At 39.9% G+C, this 23250-nt stretch overlaps 1 protein-coding gene across 2 annotated transcripts in view; it reads right to left on the bottom strand.

Annotated features, from left to right (window-relative positions):
* The window catches only part of LOC144678765 (tyrosine-protein phosphatase non-receptor type 3-like), a 252812-nt gene that overhangs the window by 71886 nt on the left and 157676 nt on the right, over positions 1-23250 (bottom strand). For both annotated transcript variants that reach the window (XM_078538644.1, XM_078538642.1), the window contains 5 exons: positions 18156-18312; positions 14005-14171; positions 7325-7415; positions 7049-7110; positions 4778-4924 (listed from right to left, as the gene is read on the bottom strand). In XM_078538644.1, the coding sequence (XP_078394770.1) occupies positions 4778-4924; positions 7049-7110; positions 7325-7415; positions 14005-14171; positions 18156-18312 (624 nt within the window). The remainder of the gene's footprint in view (positions 1-4777; positions 4925-7048; positions 7111-7324; positions 7416-14004; positions 14172-18155; positions 18313-23250) is intronic.

Raw genomic sequence — 23250 nt, 5'->3', positions numbered from 1 at the left:
ACCCCCAAAAAGTCACCTCAACCATAGGGCAGCCCTTGCCCACCACCCCCCTTAACCTTGAAGTCCAACAGGTGACCACAGGCGAGCTCTCCACAACATTACTGAGTACTCACCTCTGAGCACCCCTCAATGTGCAGCCAGCCAAGTGCACACCTTTTATATGCTGTTTTGAAACGCCAATGTGGGCGGACGATCCAGCAGGGGGGGCAGGGGGAACGATTCCAGTGGGCTGCGCTTATAATGATATGCAGACGATTTATAATGAGGTTCCCGACGTCTGATGGCGGGAAACGCGGCCCACCATCAGCAGGCGGAGCAGACGATCACAAGCTGGTTTCATGACGTTGTGAAACCAATTTTTGGCCTTCTCGCCATATTGTCCGCTCACGCCACTGAACATGCCCGATACTAGTGGGCACGGAAAATCCCGGCCATTGACAAGAGTTCTCTCAGTGCTGTGGCAGAGGTGAAAATCTGAATAGAGGGATTCATACATCATAACTCTGAACAGAGGGAGTTCCGGGAAACATGGACACAGATTTGGGAGATGACAACACATTCAAGGACTTTAGAGAAGAAATGGAGTTTGCAGATGGGGTGGTAATTTCCAAGGATGGTGGGGAAAAGGATTGGCTTTTGAGCGGAAGGGTGATTGAAGAACAGACAAGTAGAGGGGGATGGTAACTGAATGGAGAGAACTTTTAACAATATCACCTAACATGGGGACCAAGAGGTGGGTCTAATGGACGAGTTGAGCTTGGAAAGGCCATGAGGGGAGATAGGAGAGGAGCCAGAAAAAGATGCAAGTTCAGGGTTAGGGAAAAGGAGAAACTCAATAGTTACTTTCTCGCCTTCTCAAAGGTTTTCCTCACTCCATACAGGTGTATACCCTGACTCTCTAATCATCTCCCTCAATTCTCTAACTCTAATCCCCTCCCCAATTTATATGGGCCCTTTTTCCTCCCTCCCCATTCCATTCATACTGCCACCTTCCATCACTGTAATTTAGATTGAAAATTTGTGATTGGCCCATAATCCATTATAAAACCAAATTACTTTACTGGTCTTTCACCTCATGTGCTGAATCAAGGAAATGCAATTAAATCATGAAGTATCATTCATAGTGTGTTAACATGTTAAACTTCAGTCATGGCTCAGTTTGCAACACTCTCACCTCGAGTCACAAGGTTGTGGGTTCAATTCCCATTCTGGATAAGAGAACAAAATCTAGGCTGACATTCCAGTGCAATCCTGGGGGAATGCTGCATTGTCGGAGCTGTTGTTTTTTGGATGACACGTTAAACTGAGTCTGTTCTGTCAGGTGACCATAATAGCTCCCATGATACTATTTCAAAGAAGAGCAGGGGTGTCCTGGACAATATTTATTGTACAATCAACATCATAAAAATTACATTATCTGGTCATTATAATATTGCTTTGGAGCTTGCTTGTTTGTGGGAGCTTGCTGTGTTTCCTACATTACAACAGTGACCGTACTTCAAGAGTATTTAATTGGCTGTACAGTGCTTTGGGATATCCTGAAGTCAAAAGGTGCTATATATGTCCTTGTGTTCTTATTTAAATGCAAGTCTATCTTTTTATGTTTACAACTAGCCAACAGCAATTTCCATGGTGATGGCTAATGGTACTACTGCTAGAAAACAATTAGCAGGAAGGAAATGGGATCACAAGTATCACTTTTAATGCCACTTCACTTTAGATGCACAGGTTAAAGGCCATTCACCGATTTTGGTTTATGTTTAGTGTCCTAACTGTTAATAACAACACTTGCAATGTGGAAGCCCAGATGGTATAGGGGACATCTTCCAAAGCAAGTTTTCTAAAATATAGAAAATCTCTTTTAAAAGACCTGAATTGCACATGTTTCGAAGGACTCTTACTAGGAAAACTATAAATCTTAAATGTACACGTGATAAATCTTTTTGGAGTAAGCTCTAAAAATGTAGTTCTGCATGCATGAGCTTGACTGGAAAGAGCACCATATAGCATAAAATGACTGTGGATCTAAGTTTAAACTACTATTCCCTATTTTGGCAATTTTGTTTGCAACTTTTAAAAATAATGTCACTGGCTAGTGAATAAATACTTTTTGAAGAAGTGTAATTAAAATATTGCAATTTCTGAAATTTAAGATTCTGATGTGGCATCGTCTGTCCACTTATAGTTTTGTTTCTGGTACACATTAGAGGATAGAAAACATCTTTGGTCCATGGGAAAAATGCACAAGCAGAAAACCATGTCAATTCATTTTTAGTGAAAGGGAATTCTGAACCATTTGCACCTCAAAAAATTCAGTTTCCTGAAAAGCAAGAAGGATCCACCACAATAGTAATCAAATCCCTTGGAAAAGTGTTTCAGCGTACTTTGAGCATCCATGTGTTTCCCTATCCACTGTACACTAAGAAACATTTCCAACATAATAAAATATTCTGAAACCTGCACTTCCGTGTTCCATGCCACCAAATAAATAATTACTTGATGATTCAATTGAATTTATTTTCGGAAAATGAAATAAAATTATAACAAATGCTAGATGAACCATCCTTCCAAAAAACTCTGCCTGTTTCCAGCAGGTTCTTGGAATAGGTACATTGAGCAGGATTTTCACCCCCAAAAATGGAGTTGGACGATGAGTAGCTTGTATGACAATTCTGGGCACCATCTCTCTCTGGGTCATTTTTCCAGAGGTGCAATTAGAGTCAGCAGCGCGATGTGCCTGCAAGTAGTGGGTAGCCAATTAAGGATAGTTAAAGGCCTATTGTCAGAGGCCAAATGGAATTTTCCAGTTGGCCTGGCACCCCGCCACACTCCCCAGAGGTCCCCCCTCCACAATGGTGGCCTGACTTCTGGGCGCTTTTTTTCTCTAGTCAGAAGTTTGAAAAGTTGGAGAGAGGGAATTGCAGGATGGCAGCGAATCTCCTCCCTGAACTCTATGCTGCAGCATCTTTTGAACTGGAAGGCCTTCTATTGGTTTTTCAGCTTTAAGAGCCCATCCACCATCCTCAGATACTGAAGCAGTCCATGCCAATATGTAGCAAGACCTGGACGACAATCAGGCTTGGGCTGATCAGTGTCAAGTGACATTTGCACCACATAAGTACCAGGTAATGTCCATCTCCAACAAGAGAATCTAACCATCGCCCCATGACATTCAATAGCATTACAATTGCTGAGTCCCCTACTGTCAACATCCTGAGAAACTAAACTGGGCCAGCCATGTAAATACTTTGGCTACAAGAGCAGGTCAGAGGCTAGGAATTCTGAGATGGTTAACTTACCTCTCGACTCCCCAAAGTCTGTCCACCATCTACAGGGCTCATTCAGGAGTGTGATGCAATACTCTCCACTTGCCTGGATGAGAGCAGCTCCAACAACACTCAAGAGGCTTGAGACTATCCAGGTCAAAGCAGCCCACTTGTTTGGCACTCCATCTATAAACTTAAAACATTCACTGCCTCCACTACCGGCGCAACTTAGCAGCAGGGTCTACCATATGCAAGATAGTCTGCAGCAACTCATCAAGGCTCCTATGACAGCACCTTCCAAACCTTTGACCTCTACCACCTAGAAGGACAAAAACAGCAGATGCATGGGAATGCCACCACCGACATGTTCCCCTCCAAGCCACACATCATCCTCACTTGGAACTATATCGCTGTTCCTTCACTGTCACTGGGATCAAAATTCTGGAACTCCCTTCCAAGCATCTGCACCAGATGGACTGCAGTGGTTCAAGAAGGCAGTTCACCATCACCCTCTCAAGGGTAGTTAAGGACGGGCAACAAATGCTGGTCCAGTAACATCTACATCCCATGAAAAAATGTTTTAAAAATGGTGAGCCCACTCTCAGGCCTCTAAATGGCCTACCTAGGGAAATTCTCTGCTGGGTGACTGTTCCCTGCAGTGTGGGGTTGTGACGCCCATTTGACCCCGATGTTGGGGTTTCGACTGATAACTCTGCCCCATTGATTTTCCCTTTCACCAGCTTTTCCCTCTTTTTTTTCCTGAATTCTTGCTCAATGATGAATCCATGAGGGTTGATTTTTCCAGTAATTTGCCCAAGTTATGCCTGAAACTTGAAAGCAAATGTTTGAAGGTACTCAGTTACAGGAGGTCTTCATTTGATGACCTTACATGTGAAATTCCAGCAAGATTTATTGTACACCAATTGGGAGCAAGAATCCTGACTTGCTTTTGACTCCTAACCCAGGGCACTGAAATCAATTGTAGTTCCCCTACTGCTGCTTTGACTATATCCCTTAAACCAGCATAGACAAAGGATGAAATCTGAGTCTTTCTTGTATGTAGGTCCACTGGGGGGCCGGTTAGCTCAGTTGGCTAGACAGCTAACATGTGAATCAGATTAATGCCAATAGCACGAGGTTCGATCCCCTTTTTGGCTGAGGTAGACTCAACACCTGCCTCCTTGCCCTGCTCCTGGTTAAAAATCATAGCACTTTGCCATGGTTCAATGAATATTTGCCAAGCACCTGTCTTTGGGCAGATAACTCAAGATGAAGAAGATAGGTTAAATACTCACTCAATAAACTTGCTGAGTAATTGGGAAAGCCTTTAGATTTACAGCTGAGCAAAGTGACTAAGATCCCATTAATAAATATCTTCAGTAATTGATTTGAACTGCAATTCTTAATTTTGATGTCAAATGAATGTCAATAATCTAGAATAGTTACAATCTCACTAGAATAACATATTCTACCTTACATGATTCCAAACACAAAAATGTCAAAATACTTACCCGTCCCCTTTCTGTAAGTGTTGTTAGCATGACAATTAAGGATGACTCTTGCTCCCAAACTGCTTGCCAAAAATGTGGACAGGTATGCAGAAGTGGACCTTGAGATGCTACGTACTTATTTAGGATAATGGTACGACAGACTTCCATCTGCAGAAGGAACAAAAGTAGACATTACAGTGATGCAGATTATGTTAGTACAGTTAACAAAGCACATTAATCCCAATATTTTCCATTCTACCAGTTCACACATTCACCTTGAAACGTTTGACATTTTTCCTTTTTAAAGCTAAAACTGGAAATAGTGAACAATTATTTTATTCCAAAAACGATTCGCTTTATTTCGTAATGCCTTGCCAGTAACCAAGACTTCAGCATTAAGTGCTGAAGGTGGAATATGGTCAGCGACGGCAATTACAATGTCCTCTTTCTTCCTGGAAATACCTCAGATCCTTTACCGCTGCTTCCTGGGGTTTACCAGTCACCCTGCATGGAACCCTGTGATGTGGTGGCAGTACAGGTGGATGGGAAGGGAAAGCATCCAGGGTCCCATGTACTGTATTCCAGACCATCATTTGTAAACAATGGGAGAGAAGAAAGCCTGGGCAATAGAGGTCCTTGCGGGGTTGAAAGTTCACTTTGCTGTCTGCATTTTCAGTCATTCCTTCTACGACAAATTCCAGCAACCCCTCCCCTGGCTGGGCGTTTCCCCATGGAGAAAGTTGCAGAACAAATGAATGAATAGGTGTTATTGCTTTATTTGCGCTTAACTAGTTGCAGCCTGGGCTTCGAATGTTATGTGGCTTTAAGGGTTGCATAGTCTGCTGCTTAGGGGCCCTTGTTTAATGGAAGGTCATTCTTGGACTCTGGGCTGAGAGTGTGGAACAATTGAAAATAGACAATGATGCTCATAATATTAATAATTTGGCTCACTAAGACAAACACATGAAAAACATTGAGTTTATTGGTCTGTGTTCTACAAAGCTGATGTTGAACTGCAACTAATGCCAAGGTGATAAAACACAAGCTGTCTGCTACCTGCAAAATCTCTAGTTCAGCTAAACTATTTAGGGAAGTTAGAAGGATGAAGGTTGGAAAGAAAAAATTAAGTCTTATTTATGGCATCCTCATACATTTCCTTACATTACTCTTGCTAAACATCAGGAAATCAATTTTTTCCTCTTGACAGCTGTATGTCTGAATGAAGTGTGAAAAATAATTCATAACATTGGCAAAGCAGCGTTCATCCAAAGAGTAAGTTGCAGGGTAAATTAATAAACAGGTGTTATTACCTTATTTGTAGTTAATTAGTTACATTTGGGCTTCAAATGTCAGAGGTTCTATATGGAGTCCTGGATGTTTACTAAGTCAATGAAGTTGCAAGATAGTGCATAGTTACCATTTCATAATTATTTGCTGTTTGTTGCTAAAGCATGGATATGAGATAACAGAGTGATTAAATTAATTCTTTGTCGGTGTTACCTGAGCTATGGACAGTGATGCCCAAAATGATATACAGAAATGGGAACCAATAATTTAGTTCAGATTTCAACAAAACAGAATTTGATCAAAGTACACAACGTATTTATATTCAAAATCATTTCCCAAATTATGCCTTAAAAATGACTTATTGGTCACACATCTGAATAATATTAAGGATAACTGAAATGAGAAATCTTTAGATATTTTCAACCTAATTGGAAATTATTAGACTTTAATGTTAAATTCTTGTTATGATTAGAATGGTAAACTGCACCTTACCCCCAGAACAGACTTTGATCTCTTTTCTTACAAGAGATGCACAAAAGATAATTTTGGAGACCATAATTTCAGGTATGTTCATTCGTACAGTCATATTCATATCTACTTTTACCTATCTCTACTTATAAATTAAACAATATCACAAAAAGGAGGATTTTTATAATTCCAAAGGCTCCATCAATTTCTTAAATTAGTAACAGTAGATAGCTTGACTGTCTACTGGCTAGGATACCATGAGTTAGTCCCTTCCTGCTGGTTGATGTAATAGATTATTATTGTGCACTCTTATGCACGCTGATTTGACCTGTATTTATATAAGATTAATAGTCAATCTTAGCAACCTCAAATTCAGATAGATGGTATGTCAAATGACTATTCCTACTCTACCACTGCTCTCAAGAAGTTAAACTCATACAGGAGCCTTCCTGGGCTGTACATCTCACTGCCATTACATGATACATTTGCTCACACAGCCATCATACCTTTTGTTTTATCAAGAACTTTAATACTTACATTAACATAATTTCCATTAATGTAATCTTCTGATCCATCCAATACAACTCTTGTAACATCATCTGTACAAAAAGGGAAGAAGAATGAAATCCTAAGATTTCTAGAAGTTATTTTCAAACCTTCTTTCTTTGACAATTCATTATCAAGAAAATCAGATTTGGCGTTCAATGATTTGTTTTTAGTTCACTGAAAAATAAAGCAATGACTTTTGTGTTTTATCAGCAAATGCAATATTATCAACATAAATAAGCCAAGAAACAAGCATAAAGCACTCACATGGTAATACATCTTTGTATCTGTTTTTGTCCATATTTTGTGGCATTTTTGCACATGTGACAGCTAATCCAGGTTTTTTCCTGTACAGTTGCTTGAAAATGAAAGTTAAACAGTGTTAGCTTCAACTTGGCTGAGTTTTCACTTTTATTTGTATTTTTATTCCATTGTCAAGCTTGATGATTGGTTTTCCTGCTGCTGTGATTGGTCCTTCATTTTTTTCAACCTCTCCATAAAGCACATAATGACATTTCCCTTAGAGATTCTGCTTTACTTGCTTTGAAGAGGAAGAAAAGGATGACAAGAAGCATTGCAGGGAAACCTTGCTTTAAGCTTCCTCAAGCTCCTTTCCTCTTACCAAAAGGTGCAGTCCTGACACTTCTGTAGGCAGCTATCTACCCATAGGCTAGATCTGTTTGTACCATCTCAGTCTGGCAACAATTAAAATCCTTCTACTTCTAAGTTGCTGATTCCCTATGCTTTGTCATATTTAGACTAATTGTGGTAAATCTTCCATAGAGAATAAAGCTCTATTCCCTCTGTAAATCAATCCTTCAAATTGGATAACAAATAAACACAAGTGAACCCATAAATAAGAATAGTCTGTTATTATGTGCATTGTCAGACAGTTTTAACCTGGTGTAAGGAAACAGTTAATTAGACAGTCCTGAAGTCAATTAACACTATATGACTATTGACTTCTCTTTATACTGCTGTAATATTAACCTCTAAACTTCCTTGTTTAACAGGTAAAGGTCCAGTCAATTTAAAGTATAACTACAGTGAGTTTGAGCCTTGGTTGACCCTATAGCAATGGTCATTTTCAGAATTCACAGAATCACAGTGCAGAAGAGGCTCTTCAGCCCATCGAGTCTGCACAGACACACCTGAACTACCTACCTAATCCTATTTACCAGCACTTGGCCCATAGCCTTGAATGTTATGACGTGCTAAGTGCTCATCCAGGTACTTTTTAAAAGGATGTGAGGCAACCCACCTCCACTACCCTCTCAGGTAGCGCATTCCAGACCGTCACCACCCACTGGGTAAAAAAGTTTTTCCTCACATCCCCCCTAAACCTCCTGCCCCTCACCTTGAACTTGTGTCACCTCATGACTGACCCTTCAAGTAAGGGGAACAGCTGCTCCCTATCCACCCTGTCCATGCCCCTCAAAATCTTGTACACCTCGATCAGGTCGCCCCTCAGTCTTCCCTGCTCCAACGAAAACAACCCAAGTCTATCCAACCTCTCTTCATAACTTAAATGCTTCATCCCAGGCAACATCCTAGTGAATATCCTCTGCACCACCTTCAGTGCAATCACATCCTTCTTATAATGTGGCGACCAGAACTGCACACAGTACTCCAGCTGTGGCCTCACCAAGGTTCTATACAACTCCAACATGACCTCCCTACTTTTGTAATCTATGCCTCGATTGATAAAGGCAAGTGTCCCATATGCCTTTTTCACCACCCCACTAACATGCTCCTCTGCCTTCAGAGATCTATGGTCACACACGCCAAGGTCCCTTTGTTCCTCAGAACTTCCTAGTGTCATGCTGTTCATTGAATACTTCCTTGTCAAATTACTCCTTCCAAAGTGTATCACCTTACACTTTTCAGGGTTAAATTCCATCTGCCACTTACCTGCCCATTTGACCATCCCGTCTATATCTTCCTGTAGCCCAAGACACTCAACCTCACTGTTAACCACCCGGCCAATCTTTGTGTCATCCGCAAACTTACTAATCCTACACCCCACATAGTCATCTATGTCGTTTATATAAATGATGAATAATCCGTGATAAGCCACTAGACACTGGCTTCCAGTCACTAAAGCATCCTTCTGTCATCATCCTCTGTCTCCTACAACTAAGCCAATTTTGAATCCACCTTATCAAATTACCCTGTATCCCATGTGCATTTGCCTTCTTTATAAGTCTCCCATGTGGGACCTTGTCAAAGGCTTTGCTGAAATCCATATAAACTACATCAACTGCACCACCCTCATCTACACACCTGGTCACCTTCTCAAAAAATTCAATCAAATTTGTTAGGCATGGCCTCCCTCTAACAAAGCCATGCTGACTATCCCTGATCAAACCTTGCCTCTCCAAGTGGAGACAGATTCCCTTCTGCAGAATTTTCTCCAATAGTTTTGCTACCACTGACGTGAGGCTCACTGCCCTGTAGTTCCCTGGCTTATCTCTACAACTCTTCTTAAATAGCGGAACCACATTAGCTGTTCTACAGTCCTCTGGCACCTCCCCTGTGGCCAGAGAGGAATTAAAAATTTGGGTCAGAGCCCCTGCGATCTCCTCCCTTGCCTCCCTCAGCAGTCTGGGACACAAATCATCCAGACCTGGAGATTTGTCCACTTCTAAGCCTGCCAACACCTCCAATACCTTGTCACTTCCTATATCAATTTGCTCAAGAACCTCGCAGTCTCTCTCCGAGTTCCATACCTTCATCCTCATTCTCTTGGGTGAAGACAGATGTGAAGTATTCCTTCAACACTCTACTGATGTCCTCTGGCTCCACCCATAGATTGCCCCCATGGTCCCTACTCTTTCCCTGGTTATCCTCTTCCCATTGATAAAAACAAAAAACTACTGCGGATGCTGGAAATCCAAAACAAAAACAAAATTACCTGGAAAAACTCTGCAAGGTCTGGCAGCATCGGCGGAGAAGAAAAGAGCTGACGTTTCGAGTCCTCATGACCCTTCAACAGAACTCAGAGTTCTGTTGAAGGGTCATGAGGACTCGAAACGTCAACTCTTTTCTTCTCCGCCGATGCTGCCAGATCTGCTGAGTTTTTTGAGGTAATTCTGTTTTTGTATCCTCTTCCCATTGATATACTTATAGAATACCTTGGGATTTTCCCTACTTTTACCAGCCAGAGCTTTCTCATATCCCCTCTTCGCTCTCCTAATTACTTTCTTAAGCTCCACCCTGCACTTTCTGTACTCCACTAATGCCTCCACTGATTGCTTCCCTTGTACCTGCTAAAAGCCTTTCTTTTCCTTCTCATCCTGTTCATTAAATAGTAAGAGGTTTAATTATTGAATCTTTTGCGGTAAAAGCCTATTCTGAAAAACAAAACATCTTAGGAATGCATCTTCATTTCAAATTTATTGACTGATAAGAAAGAGCACTGAATCAAAGACACTGTTAATTTGAGTAATCATTTAATTCAGTAGCAATTATACATAACAAGAGTTAAACAATCCATAAGAAAAATAAGGCTATTGGTGAAGGACAAGTCAATTAAACGCTACTTACATGGGGTTGTATTTTTAATTTTAAATGACGATATAACGCAGAATTGTGTCTATTATGTGGAGCGCTACACCAATTATGTCACACTAGCATTCCATACCAAGGAATGCCTTCAGTGGCAAATCGACAGACTCGCTTATACCTATCAAGAGTTTGGTTTGACCATCAGCATCAGGAAGACAAATGTCATGGTTCAGGGCGTTGCCATACTACCAATCAGCAGTGACAATGTGATGCTGGAGGTTGTTTTAGCTTCACATATCTAGGCTCCACCATCACGAGCAATCTGTCACTTGATCCTAAAATCAACACATGTATTGCAAAAGCTGCAGTTGTTGTGTTCAAGATGGGCAAGAGAATGTGGAACAACAACAACCTGACTGAGAACACCAAACTGCGAGTCTACCAAGTTTGTGTATTCAGTGCAATCCTCTACAGTAGTGACAACATACGCTAGGCAAGAGAAAAGGCTGAACAGTTTCCATTTTTGCTCTTTCAGACATATCCTTGGCATCTCTTGGCAGGACAAGGTCATCTACTCAGAGGTCCTGGAATTTGCTAATTTCATTCGCATACACTCATTATTATGCCAACAATGTCTGTACTGGCTAGGCCACATTCGTCAGATGGATGTCACGACCTTCTGACGGCCATGACCTCTGAAGGCTGACTGTTTGGAGGGGTACCTGTAGAGTTGAAGGGAAGTAGAAAGCTCAGCTGGTCAAAAGAGGCCACAGAGAAAACATGCTAGAAAATCCTGCGCCTTCTCGGCCAACTGTCTTCATCTGCAGTAAATATGGCAGAGATTGCTATGCTAGAGTGGGACTCCAAGCCACACCCGGCAATGTTTCTCAAAAGAGTTCGCCACCGAGACACAAACCATCGTCTCATGAGATGGAATGCTGCTAAAGAGGTTGTGTGGAGGGAGTAAAAGAAATGTAACTAAATTTGTTGTTTGAATCCCCAACCAATCATCATTAGGTCTGGTTGCAATTACTATCCCTGAAGTGTATATTTAACATGTGCTCTAAACTTAATAAATATATGCCACTGATTTTCAATGTTTAGAACCTTATTAATTTCAGGAATAAATTATAAATAAGAACCCTTCCCCTAACCCTAGCATGGGTATGATCCAGATTTCCAAATGCTTACAATAATTTACCACTTATGGGCTGGGCATTGAACAACTGGCACCTTTAGCATTGAAAAATTCCCAGAGGGGTATGCAGAAAAATATGGATAACAAATCCAAGGAGGAGATATTGGGAGGGCAGATGAAAAGTTTAGCTAAAGAATTTTAAGGACGATCTTAAAGGAAAAAAGAGGGAGGGAGAATGACAGAGCGGCTTAGACAAGGAATTCTGAAGCATGGGACGAAGTTGGCTGAAGGCACAGCCACCAATGATTGGGAAAAGGGTTGGGGCCTGCACAAGAAAATGGGGAATATTAGTAAAATAATCAAGGATACTCCAGATTGGAAAATAGTAAGTTTTAGAACAGTGAAGAATAAACTAACTAAGGTGAGAGAGAAATTAAAATTGGCACACAGGTGCGTAGATTTAAAAAAGCCCGTAATAAATATTTTATAATAATAATGAGCCTATTTCAAGTTTCAGATTGCTACTGATAGAAACAAATTAAAATTGAAAATGAGGACATGTAGGGTTTACAAGTATGATAGTAGAAAAGAATTTTAAATTATTTCAGAACTGGATAATGGAGGGAAAAATGGGGCATGGGGAAAAAATCTCAAAACATTTTATAAAGAACTGTAAGATGCTCTACAAATAGCTCATTATTGGAACTGTAAGAACTGTTAAATGACATGTTTCAGTATTTAAAGTAATCCTCAACTGGCTAAAACTGAAAGGGGAGCAGTTTAAAACTATGACAGGATTGTCGAATCATAGAACAGTACAGCACAGGTGGGGACCATTTCACTCATCAAGTCTGCACAAGCTCATTCAAATAGCAATTCAGTTAGTCCTACCCCCGCTCTTTCCCCATATCCCTGCAAGTATTTCTCTGATTTCCTTTTGACGGCTACTATTCAATCCGTTTCCATTTCCATCAGACAGTGCATTCCAAATCCTAGCCACTTGATGCATAAAAAAGGTTCTCATGTAGCCTCTAACTCTTTTGCCAATCACTTTAAATCTGTGCTCTTTGTTTATCCACCAATGTTTTATTTACTCTACCTAAGCCTTTCATGATTTTAAGCACTCCAACAAATCTCTTCTGAGGATTCCCTGCTCTAAGGAGAACAAATTCAGCTTCTCCAATCTATCCATGTAACTATAATTTCTCATATGTGGAACCATTTTAGTCTTCTGTACACTGTGTAAAGCCTTCACATCCTTCCTAAGGTGTGGGGCTCAGAACTGAGCACAATAATCCAGCTGGTGCTGAACGAGTTTTTTTCACTGTGACTTAGCTCTCTGACTTTTATACACTAGATCTCTATTTATAAAGTCCATGATCCCACATGCTTTATTAACTGCTTTGTTAACCTGTCCCACCACTTTCAAAGATGCATGCACTAACATCCCCAGATCTCTTTGTTCTTGCACAATCTTTAAAATTGTACTGTCTCTCCCTATTCTTCCCACCAAAATGAATGAACTCGTCTTTTCTGTGATTAATTTCATCTGCCGAGTGTCTGCCTATTCCACCAGGCTCTTAAAGTCCATTATTATCTTCCTCACTGTTAATGTGTCATTGTTTATGTCTGCAAATTTTGAAACTGTGCCCTGTACAGTTGTCTAATCTCACCATAGCATTCAAAGGAATTCTTTCTGCTCACTATTGCATAGCCTGTTTCACTGCAATGTACACTTGTGATCTTATCAAAGCTTTATTTTTAAATTCATAAAAATTCTAGTACTATAGTTATTTGTACAACAAAAGAGCCTCATCAGATCTCATATGTCATCAAAAATTTTTGGTCATTTGTTTGTTTACCAAGAAGAACAACCTGTCTTTATGTATCTCTTTCAGCCTCAGGACTTTTCAGCCATGGAGTTTACACGTAAATTTTGAATTAAATTTCTCCCCCATGATGAGTGTTTGCCTTCATGTAAAAGAGATAAAGCTGCAATGATCAAGCATAATTATCAGTCAAGGTCACTAGTCAGATCAGCCAAAAGACTTTCATATCTCATATTTCTATAGCCACTTAAAATATTTCACTTCAGGAGCCACTCCTCTTCATAACATGAGGAAGTCATAACTTGGTGAAGTCTAGTTATAGCGGTCAGTCAGTCAAACATGAATAAATACAGGAAATATAAACATCAAATAGTCGCACAGCAGGTTTTCATCTGACCTTGCACGTGGAACTAAATGTGTATAATGCAGCTGCACAAACTATTTTACAATCAACACAGAGTGGATAAACTTACATCAAACTGATTAAGTATAGCTCCACTTTCAAGTCCTTTTCGAAGCTGGATCATGGATTCTTCTAATGATTCACCATATTCAGGATATGAGGAATGCATAGAATTATTTGGAAAACACTGGAAGTCTGTTTCCTCTTCCACCTTGTTCTCGCTATGACTGCTTGCAACTTGAAAATCAGAAGTGATATAAACAAAAGTTTTTCATTAACAATTTTGCGTTAAGCTGCTCATTTACAATTCATAATGTTTGAATTATTTTTATCTTAAATCACAAGTTAAGAAAATATGCAATATAAATATCTGGTGACACGCAGTGATACAATATCATACAGCTCCTTGGTGGTTTATCATTAGGTGGGGGAGGGACATAAAAGAGAAATGGGGGGGTGACTTGTCTCATTAATAAGTGGCATATGAAATTTAATGCAGGGAAGTGCGAAGTGATTTACTTTGGTCGGAAGGAAGAGGAAAGTCAATATAAAATAAAGGATGCAATTTAAAGGGGATGCAGAAGCAGAGGCCCCTGGGGGTGCACTTGCACAAAGTGTTGAAGGTGACAGGACAAGTTGAGAAAGTGGCTAATATGGGAATCTGGCTCTATAAATAGTTGGATGAAGTACAAAAGCAAGGAAGTTACAACAAATCTGTATGAAACACTGGTTCGGCCTCAGCTGGGGTATTATGTCCAGTTCTAGGCACCACACTTTAAGAAGGATGTGAAGGCATTAGAGGTGGTGCAGAAAAGATTCACAAGAATGGTTCTAGGGTTGAGGAATGTCAGTTATGTCAATAAAATGGAGAAGCTGGGTTGTTCTCCATGGAGAAGAGAAGATTAAGAGGAGATTTTATAGAAGTGTTCAAAATGATGAGGGGTCTGCACAGAGTAGACAGGGAGAAACTTATCCTGTTTTTGGAAGGATCAGAAACCAGAAGACACTGAATTAAGGTGATTTGCAAAAGAAGCAATGGTGACATGAGGAAAAATATTTTTATGCAAGTGGTTAGGATCTGGTAGGCACTGCCTTGTTGGAGGCAAAATCATTCATGGTTTTCAAAAGGGCATTGGATAATTATTTAAGAGAAAATATTTGCAGTGCTACTGGGAAAAGGCAGGGGAGTTTGAATTGCTCTTGCAATTCAAGCTGGCATAGACACAATGGGCTGAATGGTCTCCTTCTATGCTGTAACCATTCTATGATGCTATGGTTCCAAGTACTGTGGGTCACTGTTGGTCACTCACTCTCTGGGATCAGCCCACCCTCATCTCCAAGCCCAACATGCTGACCAGTTCAATGTGGGAGCTGATCAATTTCTAGTTCTTTCAACTGTGAACTACACTAGCTCACTAGCAGCAGCCCAATGAGTCCCAAATTAGAGAATGGCTCAGGGCTGCTGATTCTGCTGGCTTTGTCCCCATTTCAGTGGTGTGCTGGGGGTGTGCGAAGAAAGAGTCTAAAATCGCCACCGAGAAATTAGAAAGGAACTGTTTCTCTATTAGGAGTTTATTACAGATGATTCAGGTACAAACTTGACATATTCTCAACGCTTGCAGAGGATTGTTAGAACAATAGAATGGTGTACCAGAAAGTGGTGGTAGATGCAGAATCCATAATAATAGCTTTAGAAAAGTGACTTATTATTTGAAAAAGAATAAATTGAAGGGTGGAAAGAGCAGGGGAAAGGGAATGTGAATAGCTCTTTCAGGAAGCTAGAACAAAGGTAAGAGTCAAATAAGCCTCTTGTCCTGTCAAACCATGATTCAACAAAATCATAAAAAGTCCCATCACTTGGTTTACAAAGGCTGCTAAAGACAACAGCGGCTATGTTTACAAAATTAACAGTCTAAATGTTGAGGCTAAAGCATTTAATTATGATAATATCATGCAGACATCTACAAAGTACAACACTATAAACAAAAGAAAATGTTCAATCTAGAAATGGCTATACATTTTTACAATTATCAATATTTTTATGGTTGTGCAAAGATTGAACATAAAATAAAACATTAACTGTATCCAACGTTTATGTGGATCGAACTTAATTGGAAGTTCTGTGTTAGGAATGCAAGAAGGAAGGGTTTTATTGAAGAATCCATTTTATGTTATATTGTGGTTAAAGACAGTTATTGAAGAAACGTTGAAAATAGTGATGGAATATCAACAAATCAGTTCAGATCTACAAAGCTGTACCAATTGTTGGCATGTAAGATAACATTGGGCAGCAAACAATAGACAGAGCTAAGCGATTCCATAGCCAACAGATCAGTTCTAAATACTGCAGTTCTGCCACATCTAGTCATGAATGGTGGTGGACAATTAAACAACTAACTGGAGGAGGAGGCTCCACAAATATCCCCATCCTCAATGCTGGGAGATTCCAGCATATCAGTGCAAAAGACAAGGCTGAGGCATTTGCAACCATCTTCAGCCAGAAGTGCTAAGTGGATGATCCATCTTGGCCTCCTGCTGAGGTCCCCAGCATTACAGATGCCAGTCTTCAGCCAATGTGATTCACTCCACGTGATATCAAAAGATAGCTGAAGGCAATGGATACTGCAAAGTTTATGAGTCCTGACAATATTCCGGCATTAGTACTGAAGATTTGTGCTCCAGAACTAGTCACAGCCCTAGCCAAGCTGTTCCAGTACAGTTACAACACTGGCACTTCAATGTGGAACACTGCCGAGGTATGTCCTGTCTGCAAAATGCAGGACAAATCCAACCCAGCCAACTACCACCCCATCAGTCTACTCTCAATCGTCAGCAAAGTGATGGGAGTGGTCATCGACAGTGCCATTATGCAGCACTTACTCAGCAATAACCTGCTCACTGTCGCTCAATTTGGGTTCTACCAGAGTCATTCAGTACCTGACCTCAATACAGCCTTATTTCAAACATGGACAAAAGAGCTGAACTCAGGAACTGAGTTGAGAGTGACTGCCCTTGACATCAACATAAGAATATAAGAACTAGGAGCAACAGGGTGTACCATCTACAAGATGCAGTGCAGCAACTCACCAAGGCTCCTTTGACAGCACCTACCAAATCTGTGACCTCTACCACCTAGAAGGACAGCTAGCAGATGCATGGGAACATCACCGACTGTAGGTTCCCTTCCAAGCCACACACCATCCTGACTTGAAACTGTATCACCATTCCTTCACTGTCGTTAGGTCAAAATCCTGGAACTTCCTTCCTAACAGCACTACGGGTGTTCTTTAACCATATGGATTGCAGAACTTCAAGAAGGCGACACATCTTCTAATCAATACAGTTATCTGCCTGATGGCCATTTTTAAACTTTTATTTACATGTAAGGACAGCATTTATTATGAGACACACTTTGAAATGCAGAGCTGATGTAAGTTAGTGTAAACTAAGAGTGAAGGTCATGGAGGAGGTACGATGGAATTGTTTTTTCACTGAGGGTAAAATCAAAACCATGTAAGGAAATTATGGAAGAGCTGAATGCTATTAAACCTCTTACTGAACTCAGCAACTGTAGTGTGAGGTCACCCATAGCCTTCACATCATCAGGTGTGTTGCTTGTTGGATATATTTCCCCCAAATAAAATCTCCAATAAGGACATTGTGTCTAGGGCCTTAATTACTGAAACAGAGGCATCAGGTTGAAGCTAGCCTCTCGGCAGCATTAACACATAATCTGGAATCCCAGAACACAAACATATTCCTGCTTTCTACCCAAGTCACAATTTACGATGCCACACCATTAATGGGGAAAGACTCAATCTCCATTTTACTGAGTTCCTAATCTAAGCAAAGTTATTAAGATGAGCCAAGAGCAAACCAGACAATTCTGCACAAACAGGTAGGGTAAAATTAGAGAGAGCGAGATCCTCTGGCACATTTCCTAGCAAAATGTGGTTTAGGTTGGGCACTGACTACATTACATCATATACCATTTGTACAAGGCAGAAGGAGGATAAAACTAAGAGAAATTAGAAAAAAAATTCTCAAAGATTGGTATTCACATCCGTTATTTGTGTGAGTTGCACTTCTGCATTATACATGAACAAAAAAGTTCTTATCTAAGAAATATAAAAACACAAGTTATTCGCTTTTACATTATATGCCAATTGCAATAAAGCTAACATTTACAATAATTTACTAAGTTTCTCAATTATTAGTTACCTTTTCGTTTGACCAGCAATACAAGCTCTCTGGAGTGTGACTCTCTGCTTGCTTTTATGAACATAACAACCTGGTCATGAGTATGTTCAGAGATGTCTCTGCCATTAATCAACAGGATCTGATCTCCTTCATTCAGTTTGGGCACACAAATGTCAGCCTACACAACAAATATTAAAATATTTTACATAAAAAACATACACGATTTTGGGATAAGACCAAAGAAACTTTAATTCTGAAAATTACGTGAAAAGAAACTTGCATTTATTTGATGTAAGAGCAGTCTACTGTCTAAACAGTATGTTTCCTACTATAAATGTTTATTTTGTTGTTCAAGAAAAATCTGCTCTCAATGTCCAACTCCTAACTAGCTATTTTCAGCCTACTCTAAGGATGAGACAGATTTTTGCTTCAAACATTCTCTTTATGCAGCTAGGAATTTAAATTTCCTATTTCTGCTGTGAATGAATAACCAAATGCTCTGTATTAAAGCAAGAGTATTTTGGCATTTTTATGCATATCAAGCCTTCGCAAGTTAATTTAATTTCCTATAATTTTTTTAAGCACAAGAGGAAAACAGTGTAGACATTGGTCAATAGTGGAAGAAAGCACCTTCAGCACTAATTTAAAATTTTCCATATCAATCTCCTCATATTTATTTCTTTATTAAAGTTAACCCAGGGAGGAAAAAATGGCCCTGAGTCCCAATAGGATATTCCCACATCCTGGAATGGTCATCAGATCTTTCTTTTAAACAATAATTCTCCCTGGTCCCTCTGCCTTATCCCCAAAATAAGAATTAAAAAATCCATAAAAATCACCTCCTTCAAATTTATCCTCTCATTCCTTGTCAATACATTTATTGGTTTTGTACAATACTCTTTCCTACACTTCTGTCTCCTCTACTCCATCACAGGTGAGTTATCACAAGATCTGCTCTTACTGGAAATTTTTACAATTAAATGGGCGTACAGTTCATGCAGCCACCAGTTAGCAGTGCTTTAGGAAGGTGGTCTTTACAATTCAAGCATAATGAAGGAAGCAAACATTTTAAGACAATGAGCTTTGCCAGGCCCTTGCATGTCACAATAGTGACAGCCCCTTATTCTTCCCATCAACATTGTTTATATATTTCTAAGATATGTGACATATCCAACCTGTATGTATACATATTTACTGCTTCCCCTTCTTGACAATGTTTTCAATACTGCTGACATTTCCTGCAACCTCAGTTCTGTCCACTTCTATTTACGGTCATCCCTCCCACGTCTATGGATTCCTACTGGAATCCTTCCTGATTCTTTCCCTTCCACCCATACATACATGTTCTGCTTCTGTGCTTATCTAAAGGAGGCAAATGCGTTTGTTGTTCACCTCAGCTCCATTGGATAACTTGACTCTGATTGCCTGTGCCTAAAATTCTGTCCCTCACCTTACTGAATTCACCTGCTGTCCTTATCATTCTCTTAATCTTAACAAATGCATATCTTTTTGTCTAGCAAAATCAAATCAATGATTTCTAACTTCCCTTCTCTGACTTGAAGTTTCATCAACATTAAATGGTTCCACATCTCCGACTCTATCAAGCTAACAATTAATGTCTTAGAATGACATATTTTTCGCATTATTTTTATTTCTAACAAGAACAGGGCAGTACTCTCGAAAACTATTGTTCTTGAAAAACCTGTCTTTTTCCCTTAATGATGCTAACATGCTAAAGGATGTATTTCAGGACCGGACATTGTACTGTAAAGATAAACATGTACAGATTATTAAATTAATATGTTAGGCAAATAATATTGACCTTCAAGAGTTAGAATTGAAACACATAAGCTGTTAAGATAAAAACACAGGTTTTTCATCATAGAGGGCATAACGTAAGAGAGGATGATGACTGCAATATAAAAGACAACAAGTTGCTACAGAACCTACATCAAAAGATTTTGCATAATAAAGCTATGGTTCAGGAATAGCAATAATGGAAAGTAACAGTATGGTACAAAAAGACATGAGGTCTCTCATCTCTGTTTGCAATCTGTTCGAACAACTGGGCAGTCATAAAACATCAGGTAAGTGTTGCATCCTCCAGAAAACAGGCCATAAAGAAAATGGCGTTAGAATTGCAGTATTTTCACTTAGTTCAAGACTCAATGCCATGAACAGGAGTGGAAAAGTAATTTTCACAGTTGTTAATTAAATCTTACACATGAGTGTTAAACATAAAGCTGATGTGTGCATATGGCTATTTAAGATTAATGCTTTGCCCATAATAACTGAAGTGTTGGAACTATTGGACACATTATAGTCTTTAGCCTTTTGAATATGTTAAAAGGGTTAGAAAAAAATTATTTAATGTTTTGATAAACTGCAGTCACAGCTAAGAATAGTAGTTGTGTGAAGACACTCTTGATTTGATAAGACCCTTATGGAAGTAGAGGCAATAAAGTTGTTCACCTTTAATATCTAAATAATAAATAAATTAAAGGAGTGGCTGGTATCTCACTCAGCATGGCGCTGGACCCCGTAGAATTGCCGATCTTGCTTCCATCACCCCTGTGGGCAGTGGGTTTCAGGTCATTAACACTTGCTGTGGATAAAAGTTTTTCCTGACATTCCCCAAAATCTTAAATCTGGCACCTAGTCCTTCCGCATCTATCAAATCTCCCCTCAACCTCTTTTGCTCCAAGGAGAAGAAACCCAGCCTTTCCAAACCAACTTCGCAACTAAAACCACCCCCATCACTGGAACTATTCAGGAAATTTCTTCTGCACCATCTGAACGACCTTCACATCGTTCCTAAACTGTGACCACAACTGGATGCAAAGCTCTAAATGCGGCCTAACAAAAACTTTATAAAGGTTCAGCATAACTTACCTGCTTTTGTACTCAATGCCTCTATTTATGAAACCCAGGATTCCATATGCTTTGCTAACTACTCTCTCAATATATCCTGTCATCTTCAAAGATCGATGCACATTTAACCCCTCAGTCCCTCTGTTCCAACACACCCCTTGAGAATTGTGCCATTTAGTCGATATTGCCTCTCCCTATCCTTTTGACCAAAATGCATTACCTTGCATTTCTCTGTACTGAATTCCAACTGCCACCTTTCTGTCCATTCTGCTAGCCTATCTATGTCCTGTGTGGACGATTCATTTCTTCATCTCTGTTTGCCATTCCTCCAGTTTCATGTCATCGGCAAATTTTGAATTTTTTCTCTGTATTTTCAGATCCAAGTCATTTCTACAGCCAAAAAAAAGCAGTGGTCCCAGCACTAACCCTGGGGGACCACTGTCTACCACCCTCCAGACCTTAAAACAACCATCTAACACGATTCAGCTGCTTTTTTTGTCATTCTTTCGTGGGATGTATACATTGCTGGCAAGGCCAGCATTTGCTGCCCATTCCTAGTTGCCCTAATTACCTACTTGGCTAACAAGAGAAGTTAAGAATTCTATTAGATCAAAGGAAGAGGCATATAAAGTTGCCAAAAAAATGTAGTAAGCCTGAGGATTGGGGGCATTTTAAAATTCAGCAAAGGAGAACCAAGAAATTGATAAAGAAAGAGAAAATAGAATATGAAAGCAAACTAGTGAGGAACATAAAACGGACTGTAAAAGCTTCTATAGCTATGTGAAAAGGAAAAGGTTAGTAAAGACAAATGTGGGCCATTAGAGGCAGAGACAGGAAAGGTTACGATGGGTAATAAGGGAATGGCAGAGAAACTAAACAAATACTTTATATCTGTCTTCACGGAGGAAGATACAAAAAACCTCCCTGAAATATGGGGGAACCAAGCGACTATTGAGGTTGAAAATTTGAAAGAAATTAGTATTAGTAAAAAAGTAGTGGAGAAATTAATGGGACTGAAAGTTGATAAATCCCCTGGACCTGATGATCTCTATCCCAGAGAGTGTTGAAAGTGGTGGTTATAGAGATAGTGGGCATCTTTCAAAATTCTATAGATTCTGGAATGGCGTCTGCAGATTGGAAGGTAGCAACTGTGATTCCACTATTTAAGAAAGGAGAGAGAGAGAAAACAGGGAATTACAGATCTGTTAGCCTGATATCAGTAGTCAGGAAAATGCTCAAATCTATTTGAAAGGATGTGACAACTAGGCACTTAGAAAATAATGGTGAGGTTGAGCACAGTCAAAATGGATTTATGAAAAGGAAATCATGTTTGACAAACCTGCTGGAGTTTTTTGAGAATGTTACAAGCATCATGGATAAGGGAGAACCAGTTCATACGGTGTATTTGGATTTTCAGAAGGCTTTCATTAAGGTCCCACACATGATGGAAAGCAAAATTACAGCTCGTGGGATTGAGGTGACATATTGGCAGATTGAGGATTAAAGGGCAGAAAACAGAGAGTAGGGATAAATGGGTCATTCTCAGGGTGGCAGGCTGTGACTAATGGGGTACTACAAGGATCAGGGCCCCAGCTATTCACAATCTATATCAAAGATTTGGATGTGGGGACCCAACGTAATATTTCCAAGTTTGCTGATGACACAACACTTGGTGAGAATGAGTTGTGAGCAGGATGCAAAGAAGCTTCAAGAAGATTTAGACAGACTAAGTGAGTGGGAAAGAACGTGGCAGATGGAATATAAGTGGAAAAATGTGAAGTTATCCACTTTGGTAGGAAATACAGAAATGCAGAGTATTTCCTAAATGGGGAGAGATTGCGAAGTGTTGATGTCCGAAACGACCAGGGTGTTCTTGTTCATAAGTCACTGAAAGCTAACATGCAGGTGTAACAAGAAATTAGGAAGGCAAATGTTATGCTAACCCTTATTGCAAGGGAATTTGAGTGTAGGAATAAGGATGTCTTGGAGAGTATAGAGCCCTGGTGAGGCCACACCTGGAGTATTGTGTGCAATTTTGGTCTCCTTACCTAAGGAAGGATATACTGGCCATGGAGGGAGTGCAACAAAGGTTCACCAGACTAATCCCTGCAAATGGCAGGGTTGTCCTATGAGGAAAGATTGAGACGATAGGGTCTGTAGAGTTTAGAAGAATGAGAGGTGATCTCATTGAAGTGTACAAAATTCATACAGGGTACAACAGGACAGGACGGATGCAGGAAGGATG

Source organism: Cetorhinus maximus, chromosome 3 (genome assembly GCF_964194155.1).
Source record: "Cetorhinus maximus chromosome 3, sCetMax3.hap1.1, whole genome shotgun sequence".
Classification (NCBI taxonomy): domain Eukaryota; kingdom Metazoa; phylum Chordata; class Chondrichthyes; order Lamniformes; family Cetorhinidae; genus Cetorhinus; species Cetorhinus maximus.
Note: the sequence above shows the minus strand (reverse complement) of the source record. Positions and strands in the feature narration are given on the sequence as shown.